The sequence below is a fragment of the Chaetomium globosum genome, genomic scaffold (genome assembly GCF_000143365.1).
Source record: "Chaetomium globosum CBS 148.51 scaffold_4 genomic scaffold, whole genome shotgun sequence".
In the NCBI taxonomy this organism is placed as follows: domain Eukaryota; kingdom Fungi; phylum Ascomycota; class Sordariomycetes; order Sordariales; family Chaetomiaceae; genus Chaetomium; species Chaetomium globosum.
In genome coordinates, this window is record NT_165979.1 from 747,986 (window position 1) to 765,164 (window position 17,179).

The window sequence follows — 17,179 nt, forward strand, 5'->3', positions numbered from 1 at the left end:
CCCCCCCCCCCCCAACCTAACCCCCACTCATCCAAGGTGGGGGGGGGGGGGGGTGGGGCTGGCTTCAAGCAGTCGCCCGTGAACTGCAAATCATTAGCTGGATCAAAACGGAGGGGCCTGGCTTTTCAGACTGTCCACACTGGGACAACACAGGACAGTGCTGCTAAACGGAGAGCTTAGAAAACATCGGGAGCGTCCCAAACCCTGGGACCCATGGTTAAGAAATGCCGCACGGCTACCAGCTCCTGAGAACCGCTGGCCCATTTCAAACTTGCAGCTGTGGACTCCCATCCGAGGCAGCCAGTGAAGAGGAAAGACGGTAAGAGAAAGGCTGCGGAATTGGTCTTGTCTGTCTGTAGCCGTTACGCCGCCGGGGCGAAAGGGGTGTTAGTGGCAACAAGGGACATTTGGGGGGGGTAGGGAAGGTTTGGGACAGCCCCAGCATACTTTGAGACCCCGAAGGACAGTCTTTCAGCGAAAGATGCGCCGTGTGGTTATCTGTTGGGGGGGGAAGGGGGGGGGTTGACAAATTCGGGGCGGCGTTTTCTCTTGAATTGACGAAAGGACGATGGACGATACAGAGAGCAATACTCCGACAAAGGCAACCCCCCAATCACCCCCCCCCCCTAAAAATCTCGCACCAATAACCTCTCCTACCCTTCCTCTTCTTCGTGATCACTCTTCTGCAGATCTGGCACCCCTCCCCCCCCCTACTGCCCTTCCTCTTCTTCGTGATCCTCCTTCGTTTCTGCAAATCTCGCACCCCTCACCTCTGCTGTACTTCCTCTTCTTCATGATCAATCTCCACAATGGAACAGGCCGACAAAGGCGCACCCAAAGGCGGCGCCCAGGCAACTGAACAAATCCTAACCTTCATAGGAGCGGTGCTGCTTCTATATGGCGACCAACTGACGCTACAGTTCCAAAGCACGATTCGCGGTTTTCGAGACTACCTTCTACTTGCTTTTGGCCCTGTAGGTGTTGGCTTGGCCACCCTGAACACCATCCGCATTGCTGGGCCGAAATGGCTGAAACTCTCTGTTGGAAGGTATCGGCCCCTGGTGTGTAGCGTGGTGTGTCCGATCGTGCATGAGGCCGTCGCTAACCAAGGCGTCATGAATTCTAGGTCTCGAGAAGAGCCCGCCGTGATCGAGAAGGAGCTATTACCGTCCACATCGGCCGGGGTCTGTGAGGCGTGGACAGGGAGGAACATCTCTCGCATCAAGGGGAGCTTGCCGTTGGGTAACATCACCACCCTCATCGTCACCGAGAAGGGGCGAATCCTTGACCTCCAGCGCCGCTTGTACCTGCACACCACACCCCACCACACAGGCTTTCACTGGAAACTCCAGTCCAACGACGACAGCGAGCACCGGCCGGGGGATTTCAAGTTCATGGTGAATGGGTCTTCTAACCTGAGTTGGAGTCTTAAAAAGCCCAGCAGTCCGTGGCTGGGCTTTGAAAGCCGTAGCATTCTCGCTGTGGTTGGCGCGTTGGTCCAGTCTGGAGCTTGGGTTTTCATTAGCAAGCTCGCTGCCGTTGACACGCAAGACGGACGCAATGGGGTGATCTGCTATTTTGTCGGTGCAGGCTTGACATTCATCGCGTTGGTCGCATCTGCGTATATCGCGGATGCTTATGGCGCATTGTGGGAGCAGGGTCATCGTTAAACTCACCGACAACTCGGGCAAGGCTGGAACAGTGGATCGGACGCACAGTGTACGTGTTCACGAAGGAGCCTGGGGCCCTAGTCGATGACGCGGGGGAATCAATGGACCAGTCCACGTGCTTCAGGATACATCTGACCTACCCACCCGAGCCAGTCGAGTGAGTGTGCTACCCTCCTTTGACCCTTGAGCGGGAATGCTGACAGCCAGTTGCAGGAACAATGCCGTACCTACTCCGACACCGGCTGGAGGTGTTAACACTGTCGAGTATTACGGCATCCGGGCAATGGACACGACCTTGGCAGATCAATGCCTACAGGAGCTGTCTCTCCTGTTCGTTGAGGCTATCGCAACCAGGATCCAAGCTGTTGGCGGATGTCCGACGAAGCTGTCCGCCGAGAGACATGGCGCGCGAGCATGGGAACACACGCTTCTGAAGGACTTGGCCGAACAAATTAAGAATAACCAGATAAACCCGGACATAGAGGATACGCTCGCGTTGGTCGTTCCTGTCTTCATGCGGCACAACATTCTGCCCAAGGAGGGACTGGAGGAGTAGGGTGTGTGGCAGGGGGTGCACAGTCACTGTTGGGCTTGATGAGGCTGTTGTTGGTTTGTGGGCGGGACGCCTCCTTTGCTGCGCTGAGGTTTTGTCCATTTTCTTAATTAGTGCGAATTTCTGTTTTTGTGTTTCTGTTGCGATGTGCACATCATGACGTAATCATACCATACCAACTGTGTAACTAACTAGTTACTGTCACTACTGTTAGCTAGTCAGCTAGATGAAAAAGTTTGTTTTTCCGTAGTATTGTATTCGCTGCCTTCTCAACGACCCGGGCAGACCAGAGGGCCTGCCGTGCGATTAAAAGTCTCCAAAAACGGAGAAAGCGAGGTTGTTTATAAAAGTATCCCCAGCTCTCATCTCGAAGGATGTCTTTCCCAGCTCTCGCCACGATCACCCAATGGGCAGGAATCGCCATGCCCACCCTCTACGCCGGTATCCCCCTCCCCTCTCCCCATACCCCATACACCAACCTAACCAACACCCACCCGCCCAGGCATAACCTTCCAATACTCCCTCACCATGCACCTGCTCGCGCACACCACCACCACCACCACCGCACACCGCCAGCTCCTCGCCCGGCAGTGGCTCGCCCTCTACCAGCAAGGGCCGCGCTGGGTCCCGCCCCTAGTCCACACGGGCGTGCTCGCCAACCTGTACCTCGCCTTCGCCCAACCCAACCACCCGCAACACCCGCAACACCCCCAGCAACAGCACCTCCACCTCGCCGCCGCCGCCCTCGCCTTCGCCGTCCTCCCGCTCACCTTCCTCGTCTTCGAGCCGGGCATCAACGGCGCGTGCAAGTGGAAGGCGGCCGCGCTGCTGCGGCAGCGGCAGGAAGGCCGGGGAGGCCGGGGAGACCGTGGGGAAGAAGGAGGGGGAGAGGCGGGGGAGGAGGAGGAGGAGGAGGACGGAAGAAGGAACGGGCTGGCCACGACGGCCACAACCACGACGTTGTTGCGGCCGAGCGTGCGGCGGCATTCGGGCGGGGCGGCGACGCGTGCGTGGGCGGAGCGCGCCGACATGGCGGAGTTGGTGGTCGCGTGGGCGCGGCTGAATCACTTGCGGTGGGTTTTGGCGTTGTTGGCTGGGGTGGTGAGTTTTGCGGGGTTGGTTGTTGGTGGTGGTGGGTATGGTGGGGCTGGGGGAGCGAGGTGAAAGAGGGAGGGATGGGGGGTTGAGCAGGGGTTGGGTGGATGGGGGGATGCTGAGGAGGAGGAGGAGGAGGAGGTGGTGGTGTGGTGTGATGTGGATTTGTATTGTCGGAAAAACATTGGTCAATGAACTCGTTATTCGTGTGGGAACCAAACATTTGTATCGGCCGGACAAGAAATGAGGTTGTGTAAGTAGTGCAAAAATGGCATCGTATTCAAGACGTCCTGGGTATCGATCGCATCGCACTCCTCCAAGCAACCGGACCTCTGAACACACCGTGTGTGGGTGTGTAAGAAAGCAACAAAAAGAACCCCCGCAGACACTTCCTCAAGACCAGCCAAAATACCGCGAACCCAATTGCATCAGCCCACCCATAACGATCCAACCCACCCATCGCCATCCAACAAACCCGCCCTCATTAAGCAACCGCTGCAGTCATCGACAAGTTAAGAAAATATCGCCGGTGTCAGCCCATTACTGGGGGGGGTAGGGCTGCTGCTGCTGCGGTTGTTGCGGCTGAGCATACGGCTGGGCGGGGTACGGCTCTTGGGCGGGGTACGGCTGCTGGGCAGGATAGGGTTGCTGAGCAGGGTACGGCTGGGGGTACTGCTGGGGGGGAACTTCGGTCTTGACTTGGCCGAGTTCGGCCTGTCCAGTGCCGGCAGGATCGTCGACGACGCTGGCGCGGATGAAGAAGGCGAGGTGCACGATGACCAGGATCCTGAAAGAAAACAAAAAGTTAGCCCCGGCCCATGCCATAGCCGGCCCAAGAAGCCCCGTCGATTCAGGGATGCGATGCGCTTTACTTACCAAGCAATAGCACCGAGACCAGCACAACCACCCAGGGCTCCGCCGAGCGCTCTGTACCCGAGCAAAGATATCCAAGCAGATGCGTCGCTGGCCGACCAAGCCCAGGCAGTAAGCCAGAAGATGACGGTGAGGATGTAGCCGATGAGGGCGCCGATGCGGTAGAAGTATTGGGGGGCCCAAAGCTCGAGGGCGCCGGTAGTGCCGTAGACGATGAAATTCAGGATGGCCTGCGGAACCGGGGTCAGATCACCCACCGCGACGACAAAAAAAGGGAAAGGAGGGAGGCACATACGACAAAGATGTCCATCCCGCCGGCGCCGGCGGGCCAGAGCGACAGAGCATAAGCCGAGAGGGCCAGGACGATGAGGGAGATGACCAGAACGGCAATCTTGACGTAGAGGAGCCAGAGAGGCTGCGGCGGAACGCCGACGGCGAGGAGACCTTGGCCAGCCATGGCGATGCTTTATTGAGCTCGACGAGTGGGAAAACGAACTTCACAGCGACAAGGATTGCGCGGCGAAAGTCTGGCAGGACTCGAAGTTTGCGACACAAAAACGACGAGGCAGACACGAAAACACACAAAAAAACGCAAGACAAGGCCACACCGCCCAACGAGCGCGGGGGACGCTCAACTTTAACCTTAACTCTTCACCACCCGCGGTGACAGCTCCGTCTCCTCAGACAGGGATCTCGCAGCACTTTTGGTCATCGGAACCATAAGCCTCAGGCCTTGAAGCCGGGAAACGGAGGTCAGTGTGCCAAGACGGCAAAGCTGAAAGGGCGCGATTCCAAAAAGCGCGCCATGTGCCCGCCGAAGGCTGAAAACTGGGAAGAGAGGAACGACAAGACGGGAACTGGTCCAGGCCCAAGCCGCCCCACGCAGGGCCATGCGCCATGAAACCCTCCAAGAAATGAGCTGGGCCAGAATTGGCGGGGTTTGGCGAGCACTGCCTGATTGGCGTTTTTGAGAGGCTCCCATTGGCTCAACTCATCAGTGACAACGAGCTGGGGCCGCATCCATGCATCCATGGCTTCGCAGAGAGCTCTTTCCTGGCACCGGCAGTAAGCCTGCCGGACAAAACGGGCTACTAGCGCGGACGAGTGCCGAAAATACCTAGATACCTCGGTATCTGAGGTTTTTGCAAACAAGGGATCATGAGCAATGGTCGAATTGAAGCGGTGCTCTTTAGTTGCCTTTCTGTTCATGAATCGGGTAATCAGAAAGCGAAAGTAAAAAACAGCAAATCATCGCCGGCCCGTTTGAAGCCGCAGCTTGGAAGTCCTTCCGTCTTACGATGCTCCTCGCCGATCTCAGCAGTTTGCTTGACAACCGCAGCGCCAAGCTGGGTCGAGACACCCCCCGGTCTCCATGCCGCGACGTCGCACCCGCGACCAAAAGAGTTCGCAGACGGGACCCTGTCTTGGAAACGGGACCAGGTGACACGGCTCCAAAACGCTTCGGGAGACGGTGGCAGGCGAAGAAGAAAAATGCGAGCCGAAGATGACTGCTGCGCCTTCTTGCGGCTGATGGACGTACACATTAGCGCTCATTGTCGCATGCACCTCAGCCTGTGCCCATCCTCTTTGGGAGAAAAGCATCCCCCATGTTGGCTGCTCATCGATCATGAAAGAAGGGGTACGAAAGGAATGAGAATCTCAAAGGCTGGATCTGGAAGCAGGACACCAATCCCATCTCTTTTCTTCTGCTGTCTTGGCCTTGTTCTGTTTTTGTTGCCGTCTGTTCTCTTTCAGCTGGGCGCCGTCAACAAGGGTTAGTTAAACTTGACCAAAATTGGGGAGTGTCAGCGAATGACAGAAGACTTCGTTCGACACAGTATGGGATGGGTACTTCGTCCGTACAATCTCCGCCCAAGGCCTCTTTGCAGACGACCACTGCCGGCATCTCCCGCAGAGCGTCCAAACGGCCAGATCCTGTGGCAAATCCCCTGGGTCATCGAGCATGCCCAAGCACCAAGGTTACACAGCATGCTGCTGTCTCCGATCGGTGTGGCCCAGATTCATGACTAGATCGGCGATCCCCGTAGATTCCATGTTTGGACTTAGAAGTTTTATCATTTTCTCAGTGTCAGTCATTATCAACCCGATCATGATTCCACTTGGATCAACTGGATTAAAATCCACAACGTGAGTTCGGCCAAACTGGAAGTACTTCGTACTATCTACGGCTTTTGGTCAGGTAGGTACGTAGTGACCCTCTGGCTCAAAAAAGCTAAACTCGAAAGGGAGCAAGAAATCAAGAAAAGATAAAACTTGAAAAGAAATCAGATAAAAGAAACCGAACCAGACTTTGGGCTTCCGAACTTTGTCGGCACCTACGCTTGGAGCTCGAGTTTTCTGCCCTCCCCCCGGGAGGGGGTTGTGTGAATGATACCCCTGGGCCCTGTACTCGGGTGCAAGTCACAAATGCCCAGCAGAACGAGCATGTCATGACCTGTCTGTAAGTGTTCAAACAGGCGGACCGTATTCCCCTCTCTAGCCCGGGACTAGATGCACTGTTTCGTCTTGCCAGCCTAAATCTTGCAAAGAAATGGCCGACGGAACGCGACTAAGCCACCATGATGGACTCCAAAACTTGGAGTCTTCTTCTCGCCCACACAGCACGGCGTTGGCATATAACATGATACTCGAAACTTGTTGAGTTCGACGATCCAGGAGCCAAAGTCTGAGAAATGGCTGTGGCCAGGAGCTTGCTTTTGACACCCGTCTGCCCTCCACCCCCATCCCGCCCAATCCAGTCAGGCATTCCCCAAAATCAGTGCCCCCACCGACAACCCCTTACTTCCGTGCGTGCACCAGCCGCCCCTTCACCCACACCATCTTCGTGTTCCTATCATCGCCATTATACACCCACTTCGCCACCCGATCCGGCCAGGTCTCCCAGCCAAAGACATCCACATCGCCGCCGTCCTCGTCACCAACAGCATCACCATCTTCCCCGACCACTCCGAGCCCAACCAACTGCGCATCCCATTCCATCCCGACCGCAAACCTGCCAACCCGCTCCTCAAGCCCAACCACCTCCGCCCCGCCCCTCGTCGCCAAAAACAACGCCTCCTCCACACTCAACTTCTCCCTCTCCCTATCCTCACCCACACCCCCCGCCGGCGCCGCCTCCCCCATAAACACCACATGCCGACTGACCATGACGGCGGCCCGCGCGGCCTCCAACACGCTGGGGCTAAACCCGCCGCTGACGTCGGTGCCGAGGCCGCAGACGATGCCACGGTCGAGCAGGCGCCGCACGCGCGCCGCGCCGCTGCCCAGCGCCGTGTTGCTGCCGGGGCAGTGGCTGACCTTGGCGCCGCGCCGCGCCACCAGCGCCGCCTCGCCCGCCGTCAGGTGCACCGCGTGCGCCAGCACCGTGCGCCCCGTCAGCAGGCCCGCCGCGTCGTACACCCCCGCGTAGCTGTCGTCGGCAGCGCCCGTGACGGCCCGCGGGAAGAGGGTCTTGACGAGCGCGATCTCGGCGCGGTTTTCTGAGATGTGCGTCTGGATGGGGAGGGCGGTTTCAGCGGCCAGGGCGCCGAGTTGGACGAGCAGCGGGAAGGTACAGCTGGGGGCGAAGCGCGGCGTGATGATGGGTTGGATGAGCGTGTGGGTTGGGTCCAGGGTGCGGATGTGTGCGATGCTAGCACGCGTGGCGGCGAGGGAGGCTTCGGCCGACTCGTCGCGGTAGTTGGTGGGTGAGGTGTAGGGCTCGTTCATGCACACGCGGCCGATGAGGGCGCGCTGGCCGCGGGCGTAACAGAGGTCGGCGAGGAGGTTGGTTGCCGGCACGTCGATGGTGGCGTAGTAGGCCGCGCAGGTGGTGCCGTGGGAGAGGGTTTTGTGGATAACCCGGGTGTAGACCCGGCGGGCCTTGGCGAGGTCGGAGAGGGAGGCTTCGAGCGGGAAGGTGTAAGTGTCGAGCCAGTCAAGGAGGGTGGAGTTGCCAAATATGCCGGCGTTGGGGTATTGCGGAGCGTGGATATGTGTGTCTGGGGGTGACGTTAGTGCCTCCGGTTTTGAGTGACGGTGCCAGGTCACGACTTCAGTGCGGCCTACCAATAAACCCGGGGAAGAAGAACTGGCCCTCTTTCGCCTTGACAACCTCCACCTCGGCGTCCTTCCACCCTAGCCGCGGAAGCACCGTCTCTCTCGCCTTCTTCTCATCGCAATCCCTCTCCACGATAGTAATCTTTCCTTCCTTATCCACACCCACGGCTGTGTCGTGCAGATACTCCAGCTCGTTCAGCGCCTTGCTGTGTATAAACAACCCGAGAAACAGCTTGTTTTTGGTGGCCATTTTGTAATTTTGCGGGGTAATGCGAACCGACAATGTTCCAGGAAAGTACCAATTCGACGCAAGTGTGTTGGAGTTGAACTGCAGTCAAGGCTGATGAGCACCGGGAGCAACCTTTTAAACCCACACCGCACACTGTTGCAACTCGCAAGCCAGGCGCACAAAACAAATGAAGGGGCACTCGCGACCAAGAATAACACCACCTGCGCTTCGAGTTAGTTGTTAGTTGAGCCAGTCACGGTCATTCGAACAAGTTCAAAGAGAAAGCCGCAACGTACCTGCTACCCAGTTTCGCTTCGCCGCACCTCGAAGCCCACCAGTCCCTAAGGTCAGAAGCCCAACCAAAACCTGACCACCGCACGCCGAGCAGCCAGTCAGCCAGTCAAAGCAGTCTACGTAAACAAAGCCGAAACGACCAGCCAAATAAAACCAGCAACTGTCCAAGGAAGCAGGAACAGTGAGACAAGAACCGATCAAAGCAGACAGCAACACGTCCTTTAAACAGCGGCCAGATGTTGATATCACGTCAATCAACTCCTTATCTGAACCACCCCCCTCTAACCTCCAACCCGCAATACCCAACCTCATCCAATCCGAACCGTTCCCGCGCGCCCCGCGCCCCGCGCCCCGCAGCCCAAGCCCACCGAAGCGGGTCCGTCTTGGCAGGGCGGAGCTCGGCCAGCGCCGGGAGCCGGACCTGTCCCCGCCAAGCCCGGACTCGCCCGGTCACTGGGCTGCCTGGGTCGGTTCGGTGGCTTGCGCTTGGCATCCCATCCCACCTCATCCCATCCATCCACACACAGCCAGTCTTTCATCCCATTTAGGTAGGTGGCTAACTATGTAGTTAGTTATGCAGCTCCATAAAAAATCAGGGGCAATAACTAACTGACTTGACACTGTTCCCGCTGCATCTCATACATTGATCCCAACCACCGCCTTCCAGAAGGCAGTTATTGCTAATCACTGATTTCGTATTCCGGCCTGGTCTTGGCGGGGTTATAGACCCTTGCATGGGAAGTGGTCTGGGGGTGCGAAGGTGGCAGTCTAATTAAGCTTTACGTTTTTTTTGACTTGGAATGAAGTTATCCGAACCGTCACGTGGCTGCATGGAGAGACAGGGAGTCATGCACAGCGAACACAACCCCGTCACAAATTTGAGCATCGCAGGTCCCGGCGCTTTGGGCCAGTGTCTCACAAAGATGATGCATGTCGGGTCGGGCAACAGGTGTGTCAACAGGACAGGTGGGCCACTGTGTGAGGCCAATGTGCTACGTAAAACAATTGCTTCCGCCCAGACAACATTCGTCATACTTGGGTAACAACGCACCCAGTGATTAGTCGTGCGCGCCTCGAAGCGTGACTCTTCTAAGCCGTAACTCGGTGCATCGTCCAATTACAAACATGATCATAAGCCGCGTCCGTCTAAACCATGAAATTCCAAATCTCGCTCCAAAATATCACAAACCACAAAACCACAAGCCATCTATCTCACAGCTGCGCCGTCGCAATGGCGGCGGCGTGGCTGTCTGTGTATGAGATGGAGACGTTGACGCTCTTGACGCCCGCTTTCTCTGCAGCCTCTTGGGCGGCACCGTGCAGCTGGAGCAGAGTCAGTCAGTCGCCCATACACTCGACCCGCCTGGATAGAAAATCACATACCTTGACTGATGGCGCCCCGTTCTTATCCGTCAGGATCTCAATATCCTTCATCGCCGCGCCAGCTCCTTGGCTAGAAGTCCCCAGGGCCTTGAAGACCGCCTCCTTGGCGCTCCAACGTCCGGCAAACGCCTTCTGCGGCGGCCGGCCCGTGGTCGAGCCGATGCAGTGCTGCATCTCCGCCGCCGTGAAATTGCGTTCTAGAAACGTGTCGTTCTCCACGTTGATGGTGGAAATGTCCTCGACGTCAAACCCAACTCGGGTGTTCATGTTCTCGAGTTGCCGCGCGCTCCGGCCGAGCACCGACTCCAGCGTTGCCTTGCGTTCCGAGTGGGTCTGCGTCTTCTCCGACAGCTTCATAAAGTTGTCAGGGTATGTGAGCTGCCCAGTCTTCTTGTCCACCGTGACCCGCGCGTCGGGGTTGAGGAGCACCGAGCTCAGCTGCTCGTCCGTGTACTGGCGATTTGTCCTTGGCAACGAACAGCGTATTGTTGATCATGCCGTTGTGGGAGAAGCGGTAGGCCTTCTTTTGCCGAGCCTCCACCTTGACCCGGTACTCGTGGAACGTCTCCTTATCGAGCGTGGCGAAGAGATACTTGGGGGTGGACGCCGATCGCCTGGGCACCCTTCTGGCCGAAACCGAACGACGTGACCGAGAACGCCTTGACACCGTCTGTCTGGGATGCTGCGGCTCGGGTAAACAATGTAGTCGAACTTCTCCATCACCTCATCGATGTTGTCGGCGTTGCGGTTACCAGGAACAAGGCCAGTGTTGAGCACCTGCAAGCATCTCGTTCATCATCCAGGCACCGGCAGCGCCCTTGGGATGGCCGGTGAGATACTTCTGGAAGATACCCAGGACGGCGTTGCCCTTGGTGCGCCCCAGGTGGGCAAGCTGCTGGCAAATGACCGATGATTCGTTCTTGTCGTTGGCCTTGGTCGACGTCCCGTGGAAAGACGCAACCCCGAGGTCGTCAATCGTGAGGCCCCAGGTGGCCAGAGCGCCGCGTAGAGGAGCGATGCTCGGGTCGCTCTTCCAGAAGTTGTTGCCGAAGCTGCGGAGCACATCCTTGGTCTGCCTCTCAACCTCCTTCTCGAGGTGCTTTGCGCGGGCCGCCACATACTCGGCGATTTCCGTCTCCGGCCGACCCTCGGCCTTGAGCGCTTCCGCCTCGGCGGCGAGGTACTCGAGATCGGCCTCCTTGTCCTCCTCAATCTGCCTGGTGCGGCGTTCAATCTGTCGCCGCCTGTACTTGATGTCGAGCAGCGGCGACGCAAACTTGCCGCGGTGTTCGCGGGCGGTCGTGAGGACACCTTGGCCTGGCGCAGGAACTGAGCGCCCAATCTTGTCCGACGCGGTCGTAGTGAGGGCGAGGATGCCGTAGATCGGAACACCCATGTCCAATGCGAGCTTGGCAGTCATGATGACCTGGACACCGCAGCCCTGCGATTCCATGAAACCGTTCCTCGTTGTGGTCGTAGGTCTTGACATCTCCTTGGGCGTCCGACCATGGGCGAATTCGTCCACAGCGTTACTGGTGGCCTTCATGTTGGCGAACTCGTAAGAGCCCTCACTCGCCAAAGTCGTCGAAACCACCAACGAAGCAGACGCGAGCCTTGCCCTCCATGATCGTCTCGTAGCCGATGTCGACTGACTCGACAGCCGTGGCGCAAGCACCGACGGGCGTCTTGATCGGACCGGACGACGAAATGAGCAGCATGTTGACCCAGGCAGCCATCGTGTTGATGAATGACTCCTGCAGGATGTCGTTCTGCAGTGGCTTGTCGAGGAACCGGTCACGATGCATACCACGCAGGGCCGCCGCGCCACCCATGCCGGAACCCACGCAGTTGCCCACCTCCGAGACGTGGACATACTTGTAAAACTCATACGGGTCGGTGATACCCGCCGACAGCAGAGCCTCGACAGTGGAGACCAGGACAAACAGAGCCACGGGGTCGACCTGGGAGATGATGTCGTCAGGGACGCCGTACCGCTTGGCATCCCATCCTGTTGGTATTTGGCCGGCAACGAGGCGGTCGAACCGCAGCGCCTTGGGGATCCAGAGGGAAGCACCCTTCTTCATGCGCACGGTGTACTCGCCGGTTTCGGGAATCTCGAAGATTTCCACCTTGTCGCCGTGCTCCCGCTTGAATTCCTCGGCCGTATCCTTGGAGGCCTGGAAAGGGTCCAGGTCCTCCTCGATAACAACCTCGTGCATCAGCTGCTTCTTATTGGGGTCGTAGCCGTCGAAAAGCTCAGGCTCGATCAGACGGATGCCCGAGTGCTCTAGGATGTACTTTTCGTACTTGGGCTTCACGTCCTTGTCGTCAACGGGTTCGCCGGTCTTGCCATCCACCCAGCCAGAGTACGGCTTGCCCTTGATCGGCCCGTTATGATTCTTGATCAGGCCCATGACCCATGCCATCTCAATGCAGCCCTCGATCGAGAACTCGCCGTAAGCCTCCATCTCCCACCTGGTCCTGGAGTTACCCCACGGCCCAACCTCGGCAAAACCAGTGACAACAACGACCTTCTCGAGGTCGACCATGCCCTTAAGGTTCTCGTTCAGAGGCGCAATCTCGGACTCCCAGTCCGGAACGGGCGGGAAGTCGAACTTGATGTTGGCGCGGGGCTCGATGATCTTCTTCTTATAAGGATCATCCGAGTCTTCGCCGTTAACGATCCTGGTCTCTGCCGCGATTTCCTTGGTGACGGCGCGGCGAATCTCGCTTGTCTCGGTGAGCGACTTGCGCTCCCTCGTCATGGTCTCGTTGAGGTTGGGGATGAACTGCAGGCCACCGTTCAGGTCCGCGAAGACCGGCTCGTTCTGGCAGAGGTCGACAATGGTAGGTGACATGAGCCCGAGCAGATTGAACGCCATTTCCTGCTGCGAGAAAGTTCGGACACCGAAACGCTCCACGGCCTCAGCCACGATGTTGTTGCCAGACATCAGACCCGTCCCGCGAGTCCAGCCGATGATGGCGCCGCAAATGGTGAGGTAGTTGGCCCAGTCCTCGGAAACCCAGCGGTTGAACAGGGTCTCCAGACCGAGCTTCGACTCGGAATACAGGCCATCGCTGCCAAAGGTCCCGTGGTTGGGCGAGAGCGGGAGGATGACCTGGGCGGGCCGTGTCTCGAAGCCGCGAGTGGCCTTCTGCGCCTTGACATTCCCGAGAAGACGGATAAGGTTGGTCAGCATGATACGATGGGCCAACTCAGACTTGGAGTCGATTCCGTCGATCTGTCGGCCCTGCTCAGAGATGGCAGCAAAAGGCACAACGTAATCGAGGTCCCAACCAAGACCGGCCTTGGTATCGTAAATGTACTCGACCAGCGCATTGATGTCTTGGACGCTGCCCTGGTTGCAAGGCACGACCACGAGCTGAGAACCGCGCGAGCCGAATCGAGCATACATGGACTGGTAATACTCGGTCACCTCACGAGAAAAGCGGCTGGTGGTGACGATCACCTTGGCACCGCCACTGATGAGCCCCTGAAGTACCTCCGCCGCGATCGAACCAACACCGGCACCAGTCATGAGCACATACTTGCCGCTGAAGGTAACACCGTCCTTAGCTGCTTCCTCGAGGCAGTCAAGGTACACGTTGGTGAGCTTCTTGTCAAAGTCCCACCCTTGCTGCGTCTTCTTGCGGAGGTGGAGGAATGGAATGGTTTCGACCTTGCCCTTAGGCTTGCCCTTCTTAGATAGGCCGTTGAGCCTGCCGTTTTCCTTAGGGATGATCTGACTCTCATTCATGCCGAGGGAGCGGATCACGTCGCTGTACAGGCTCTTGATCTCGTGCTGCGAGCCCTTGGAGAACTTGTACTGCTGCCTGATCAACTTGTAGATCTTGGACAGATCGTTCTGCACCTTGGTCCGATTGCCGTACTCCGAGATCTTTCCGCCTTCCGCCATCTGTTGCACATAGTGCTCCAATTTCCGGCAGCTTGCTCTGGGAACCTCCTCGTAGCTCATGCTACCGTCGGCGTCGATGGTGGTCTTGGGGCCGGTGGGAACTGCGACGTCCTTGTACTTGGGCTCGACTCCGAGCGAATCCTTGCAGTTTTCGATGAGCTGAGCACCAAGCATCTTGGCCAGCTGGTAGGTTTCCCCGCGCTCAGTCGGGCAATTGTCAATGTGGTACTGCATGAACTCGAGCAGCGTCGGGTTTGAGCGGTTCATGAGTCGGATACATTGGCTGACGGTTTCACGGTCAACGGCTTGCAACCGGCCAAAGATGATATCGAAGTACATGCTCAAGGCGTCCTGGCGAGCCCAGTTCCATGACGAGTCGTAGACGCGGGCCTTGAGGGAGCTAAATGCTGGCTCAATACCGGTAGCGTAAAAGTCGCCGTGCTCGGCCATCCACAAGTCAAGTTGAGACTGCAGGACCTTGGAAGACTCCTGGGAGGCTTGGAACGCCTTGTCACCAGCACGGATGTCTACCTTGAGATACCTCGCGATGAGCTCGAGCTGCTGCTTGAACAACGCCTTCTGGTCGCTAGTCAAGGCTTCGATCGCAGCGGGATCCATCATCATGCCACCTCCACCACCTGCAGCCGGCCCAGCGGCGGTGGCAGTGGAGAGGCTGATGCCGGCATTGGAGGCGTACTTCTGAGAAACGTCGTCGAGGAACGCCTTTGCGTCGCCATCTGACCCGAGACGGGCGGGCGGCTCCATGGTGATGGCCAGTAGGAGCACACCATCCTGCCGCCCCGACGCCAGGCCCCACCTTGTTTCGAGGTACTTCCGCGCGGTTGTGATATTGAAGCCGCCTGGCATTTTGGAGGATATGAGGCGCGCAATGAGGCCCTGAGATGTCTTGCCGAGGTTCCCGTCAAAGGTAGCCTGCATCGCCGCGCCCAATTCGTCGAGGGGTGTGTCTTCGGGCTTCTCCGGTGTTGAACCGAACTCCTTGCCGAGATCGCCGAGGATTTCATTTTGAAGGGTAGACTTGCCTGTGGAAAGAGGTTATTAGCATGGTCCCCCGAAACCCAGGAGGGGTGCGTGCGCCCTTACCGCCGACCAAATCCTTGATTGCTTTGCTGAGGGGGATATCCTGGAGAGGCTTCTTGAGTTTCTGGGCAACCAAAGCCCGCACAATCTCCACTGCCTGAACAGGAGCGTCCGGGACCTGGGCGGCAGGCCTCGCACTCGGTGCCGGAGCGGCCGCAGCAACAGGGGCGGCAGCAGATGCTGCCGGAGCACTCGGCGAGGAGCTCGCCTCGGGTGCGGTGGGCTCGGGTTCCTCCTCGACTGGGTCGACATCGTAATAGATTTCTTTGGCGTCCTTGTTGTAGCAGAGAATTTGTCTTTGCACCGACTTGGCAGCATCGTAGGCTTCGTACTTGGAGGCTAGGGTCCGCTTGGCCATCACACCCAGCGTGTCTGCCGGTCCGACCTCGACAATCCGCTCGGCCATTTGCTCTGCGAGAAAAACATCTTGGGTCTCGATCCACCTCACGGGCGAGGCGAATTGGTACGCAAGGAGCTCCACAAGGAGCGTGTGAGCAAGCTCCTGCTCAACTTCGGGACGCATTTTGGTGTCGCTTGTGAATTAGGATGTTGGGTGGTGAAAAGAAAAAGTGGCAAGCGAGGCAGGTGGATGGCCGTAAAGAAGGGCCGTCTAGTGGGTTTTGGCGGTATCTTGGGTATCGCAAGAAAAAGGGAGGAAGTCACCGCAAGAAACAAAACTTGAAGATGGCGACCGGGGAAAGTGAGGGAGAGGAAGAGGGGCCCTTCAGAAGAAAGCAAGGGTTTGTGTTGTCCTGAGAGGGGACTTGGGCTGGGAAGGCGCAAAACCTAAAGAAGGTACAAAACCTAAAGACTGGAATGCAGCGGTGGACTTCAACTTCCGCTCACGCACACCAAGGGGGGCAACAGCAAAAAATTGGAAGGCGCCGCGTCGTCAGGATGCAACTGTTGAATGAATTTTGGGTAACACCCCCTTGTCGCGGCTGGTCCAGTCTGCAGGTTGGCTTCTCAACCAAACCCCCAGACTAACCCATAGCAGCTTAGCGTATTGCCTGCCGTTACCCCACAGCTTCCTTGGGTTGGAGGCGTCCGATCTCCAAGTCGCGGTACACGTTGCGGCGGCTGCTACGACCCCACTTTAGATCCTTCCCAACCCGGAGGATAGACTCGAGATTATTCTCCTTCGCCGAACGAAGCCGACGGAGGCGTTTATTAATCCTGCCCATCATCGGACATCGACGGAGATGTTGCGCATACCCGAGACTACCAGGTTGTTTGCTGCAAGCCACCGAGGATCGCGGACCGCCTGGGTTTGGGACATCGACCGGGAGTTAGTTACAGATTATTCCCAGTTGTGCCGGGTTGTCATGCTCGACCCCACTACTTCGTACCCCTCAGGTTTTCCCACTCCCGGGCCTACCTAATGGAACATACTGCGTACGCGGGGACGTACAGGTTAGGAGACCAGTTAGTTCTTGTTGGGCTGTCATCGCGCCGTTCTCCCCATGCAGGTCGTTGTCGGGCGCCCGGTTGCAGGGCTCTCCGCCTTTCAGATGTTGACTGATATCCGTCCTTGGAGCCTGAAGCTCGAATCTATCACCTGATTCATGCATGCAGCGTTGAACACGTAGTCATTGAAGGTAGGTATCGCCACCCCCGGTGCAGTTTAAGACGATGGTCATTGTGCGAAATCACACAGCACATCTACATAGGAAGTTGAGATATCTCGATTGTCTGAAGTTCCGATGGCTTGAGGTTGGCGCAAGGGCAATGAGTGCCGTTGCCCCTGCATTCCGTGAGCCCGAGCTCCTGGGAGGCGGGGATCCATTGGGGGGTTCTGGATGAACCTCCCGCTCCCCTGAGAAAGGTATCGGTACTTTTTTGGGAGTGCCCTTTTTGACAGGTGGGGCTCTGCCCTTCAGGTTGGTTGGGTACCGTCTCAAGATATCGATGGGCACGGGCCAGGGGTATTCGGTCTGGCAGGGGTCGGGACATGCACGCCGCGACCGCCGCGGTGTCGACCGCGCTTCCCCAACAAGATCCAAAA

The 17,179-nt window shown here is 57.8% G+C and overlaps 6 protein-coding genes across 6 annotated transcripts; 2 read left to right on the forward strand and 4 right to left on the reverse strand.

Moving 5' to 3' along the window:
• Positions 1-809: 809 nt before the first annotated feature.
• CHGG_03946 (uncharacterized protein) lies at positions 810-2,226 on the forward strand (the record flags this gene model as incomplete). The annotated part of the gene is made up of 3 exons (XM_001223159.1): positions 810-1,610; positions 1,736-1,827; positions 1,884-2,226. The coding sequence occupies 3 exons, from the start codon at positions 810-812 to the stop codon at positions 2,224-2,226; spliced, it is 1,236 nt and encodes a 411-aa protein (XP_001223160.1).
• Positions 2,227-2,751: 525 nt separating this feature from the next.
• On the forward strand, positions 2,752-3,387 carry CHGG_03947 (uncharacterized protein; the record flags this gene model as incomplete). The annotated part of the gene is made up of 1 exon (XM_001223160.1): positions 2,752-3,387. The coding sequence occupies one exon, from the start codon at positions 2,752-2,754 to the stop codon at positions 3,385-3,387; it is 636 nt and encodes a 211-aa protein (XP_001223161.1).
• Positions 3,388-3,858: 471 nt separating this feature from the next.
• CHGG_03948 (uncharacterized protein) lies at positions 3,859-4,648 on the reverse strand (the record flags this gene model as incomplete). Its single annotated transcript, XM_001223161.1, has 3 exons — positions 3,859-4,105; positions 4,195-4,421; positions 4,487-4,648. The coding sequence occupies 3 exons, from the start codon at positions 4,646-4,648 to the stop codon at positions 3,859-3,861; spliced, it is 636 nt and encodes a 211-aa protein (XP_001223162.1).
• A 2,342-nt stretch (positions 4,649-6,990) lies between these two features.
• On the reverse strand, positions 6,991-8,500 carry CHGG_03949 (uncharacterized protein; the record flags this gene model as incomplete). Its single annotated transcript, XM_001223162.1, has 2 exons — positions 6,991-8,192; positions 8,260-8,500. 2 exons carry the CDS (start codon positions 8,498-8,500, stop codon positions 6,991-6,993), a joined length of 1,443 nt encoding a protein of 480 aa, XP_001223163.1.
• A 1,485-nt stretch (positions 8,501-9,985) lies between these two features.
• CHGG_03950 (uncharacterized protein) lies at positions 9,986-10,513 on the reverse strand (the record flags this gene model as incomplete). Its single annotated transcript, XM_001223163.1, has 2 exons — positions 9,986-10,096; positions 10,157-10,513. 2 exons carry the CDS (start codon positions 10,511-10,513, stop codon positions 9,986-9,988), a joined length of 468 nt encoding a protein of 155 aa, XP_001223164.1.
• Positions 10,514-10,904: 391 nt separating this feature from the next.
• CHGG_03951 (uncharacterized protein) lies at positions 10,905-15,697 on the reverse strand (the record flags this gene model as incomplete). The annotated part of the gene is made up of 3 exons (XM_001223164.1): positions 10,905-11,841; positions 12,032-15,116; positions 15,178-15,697. 3 exons carry the CDS (start codon positions 15,695-15,697, stop codon positions 10,905-10,907), a joined length of 4,542 nt encoding a protein of 1,513 aa, XP_001223165.1.
• Between the last annotated feature and the right edge of the window lie 1,482 nt (positions 15,698-17,179).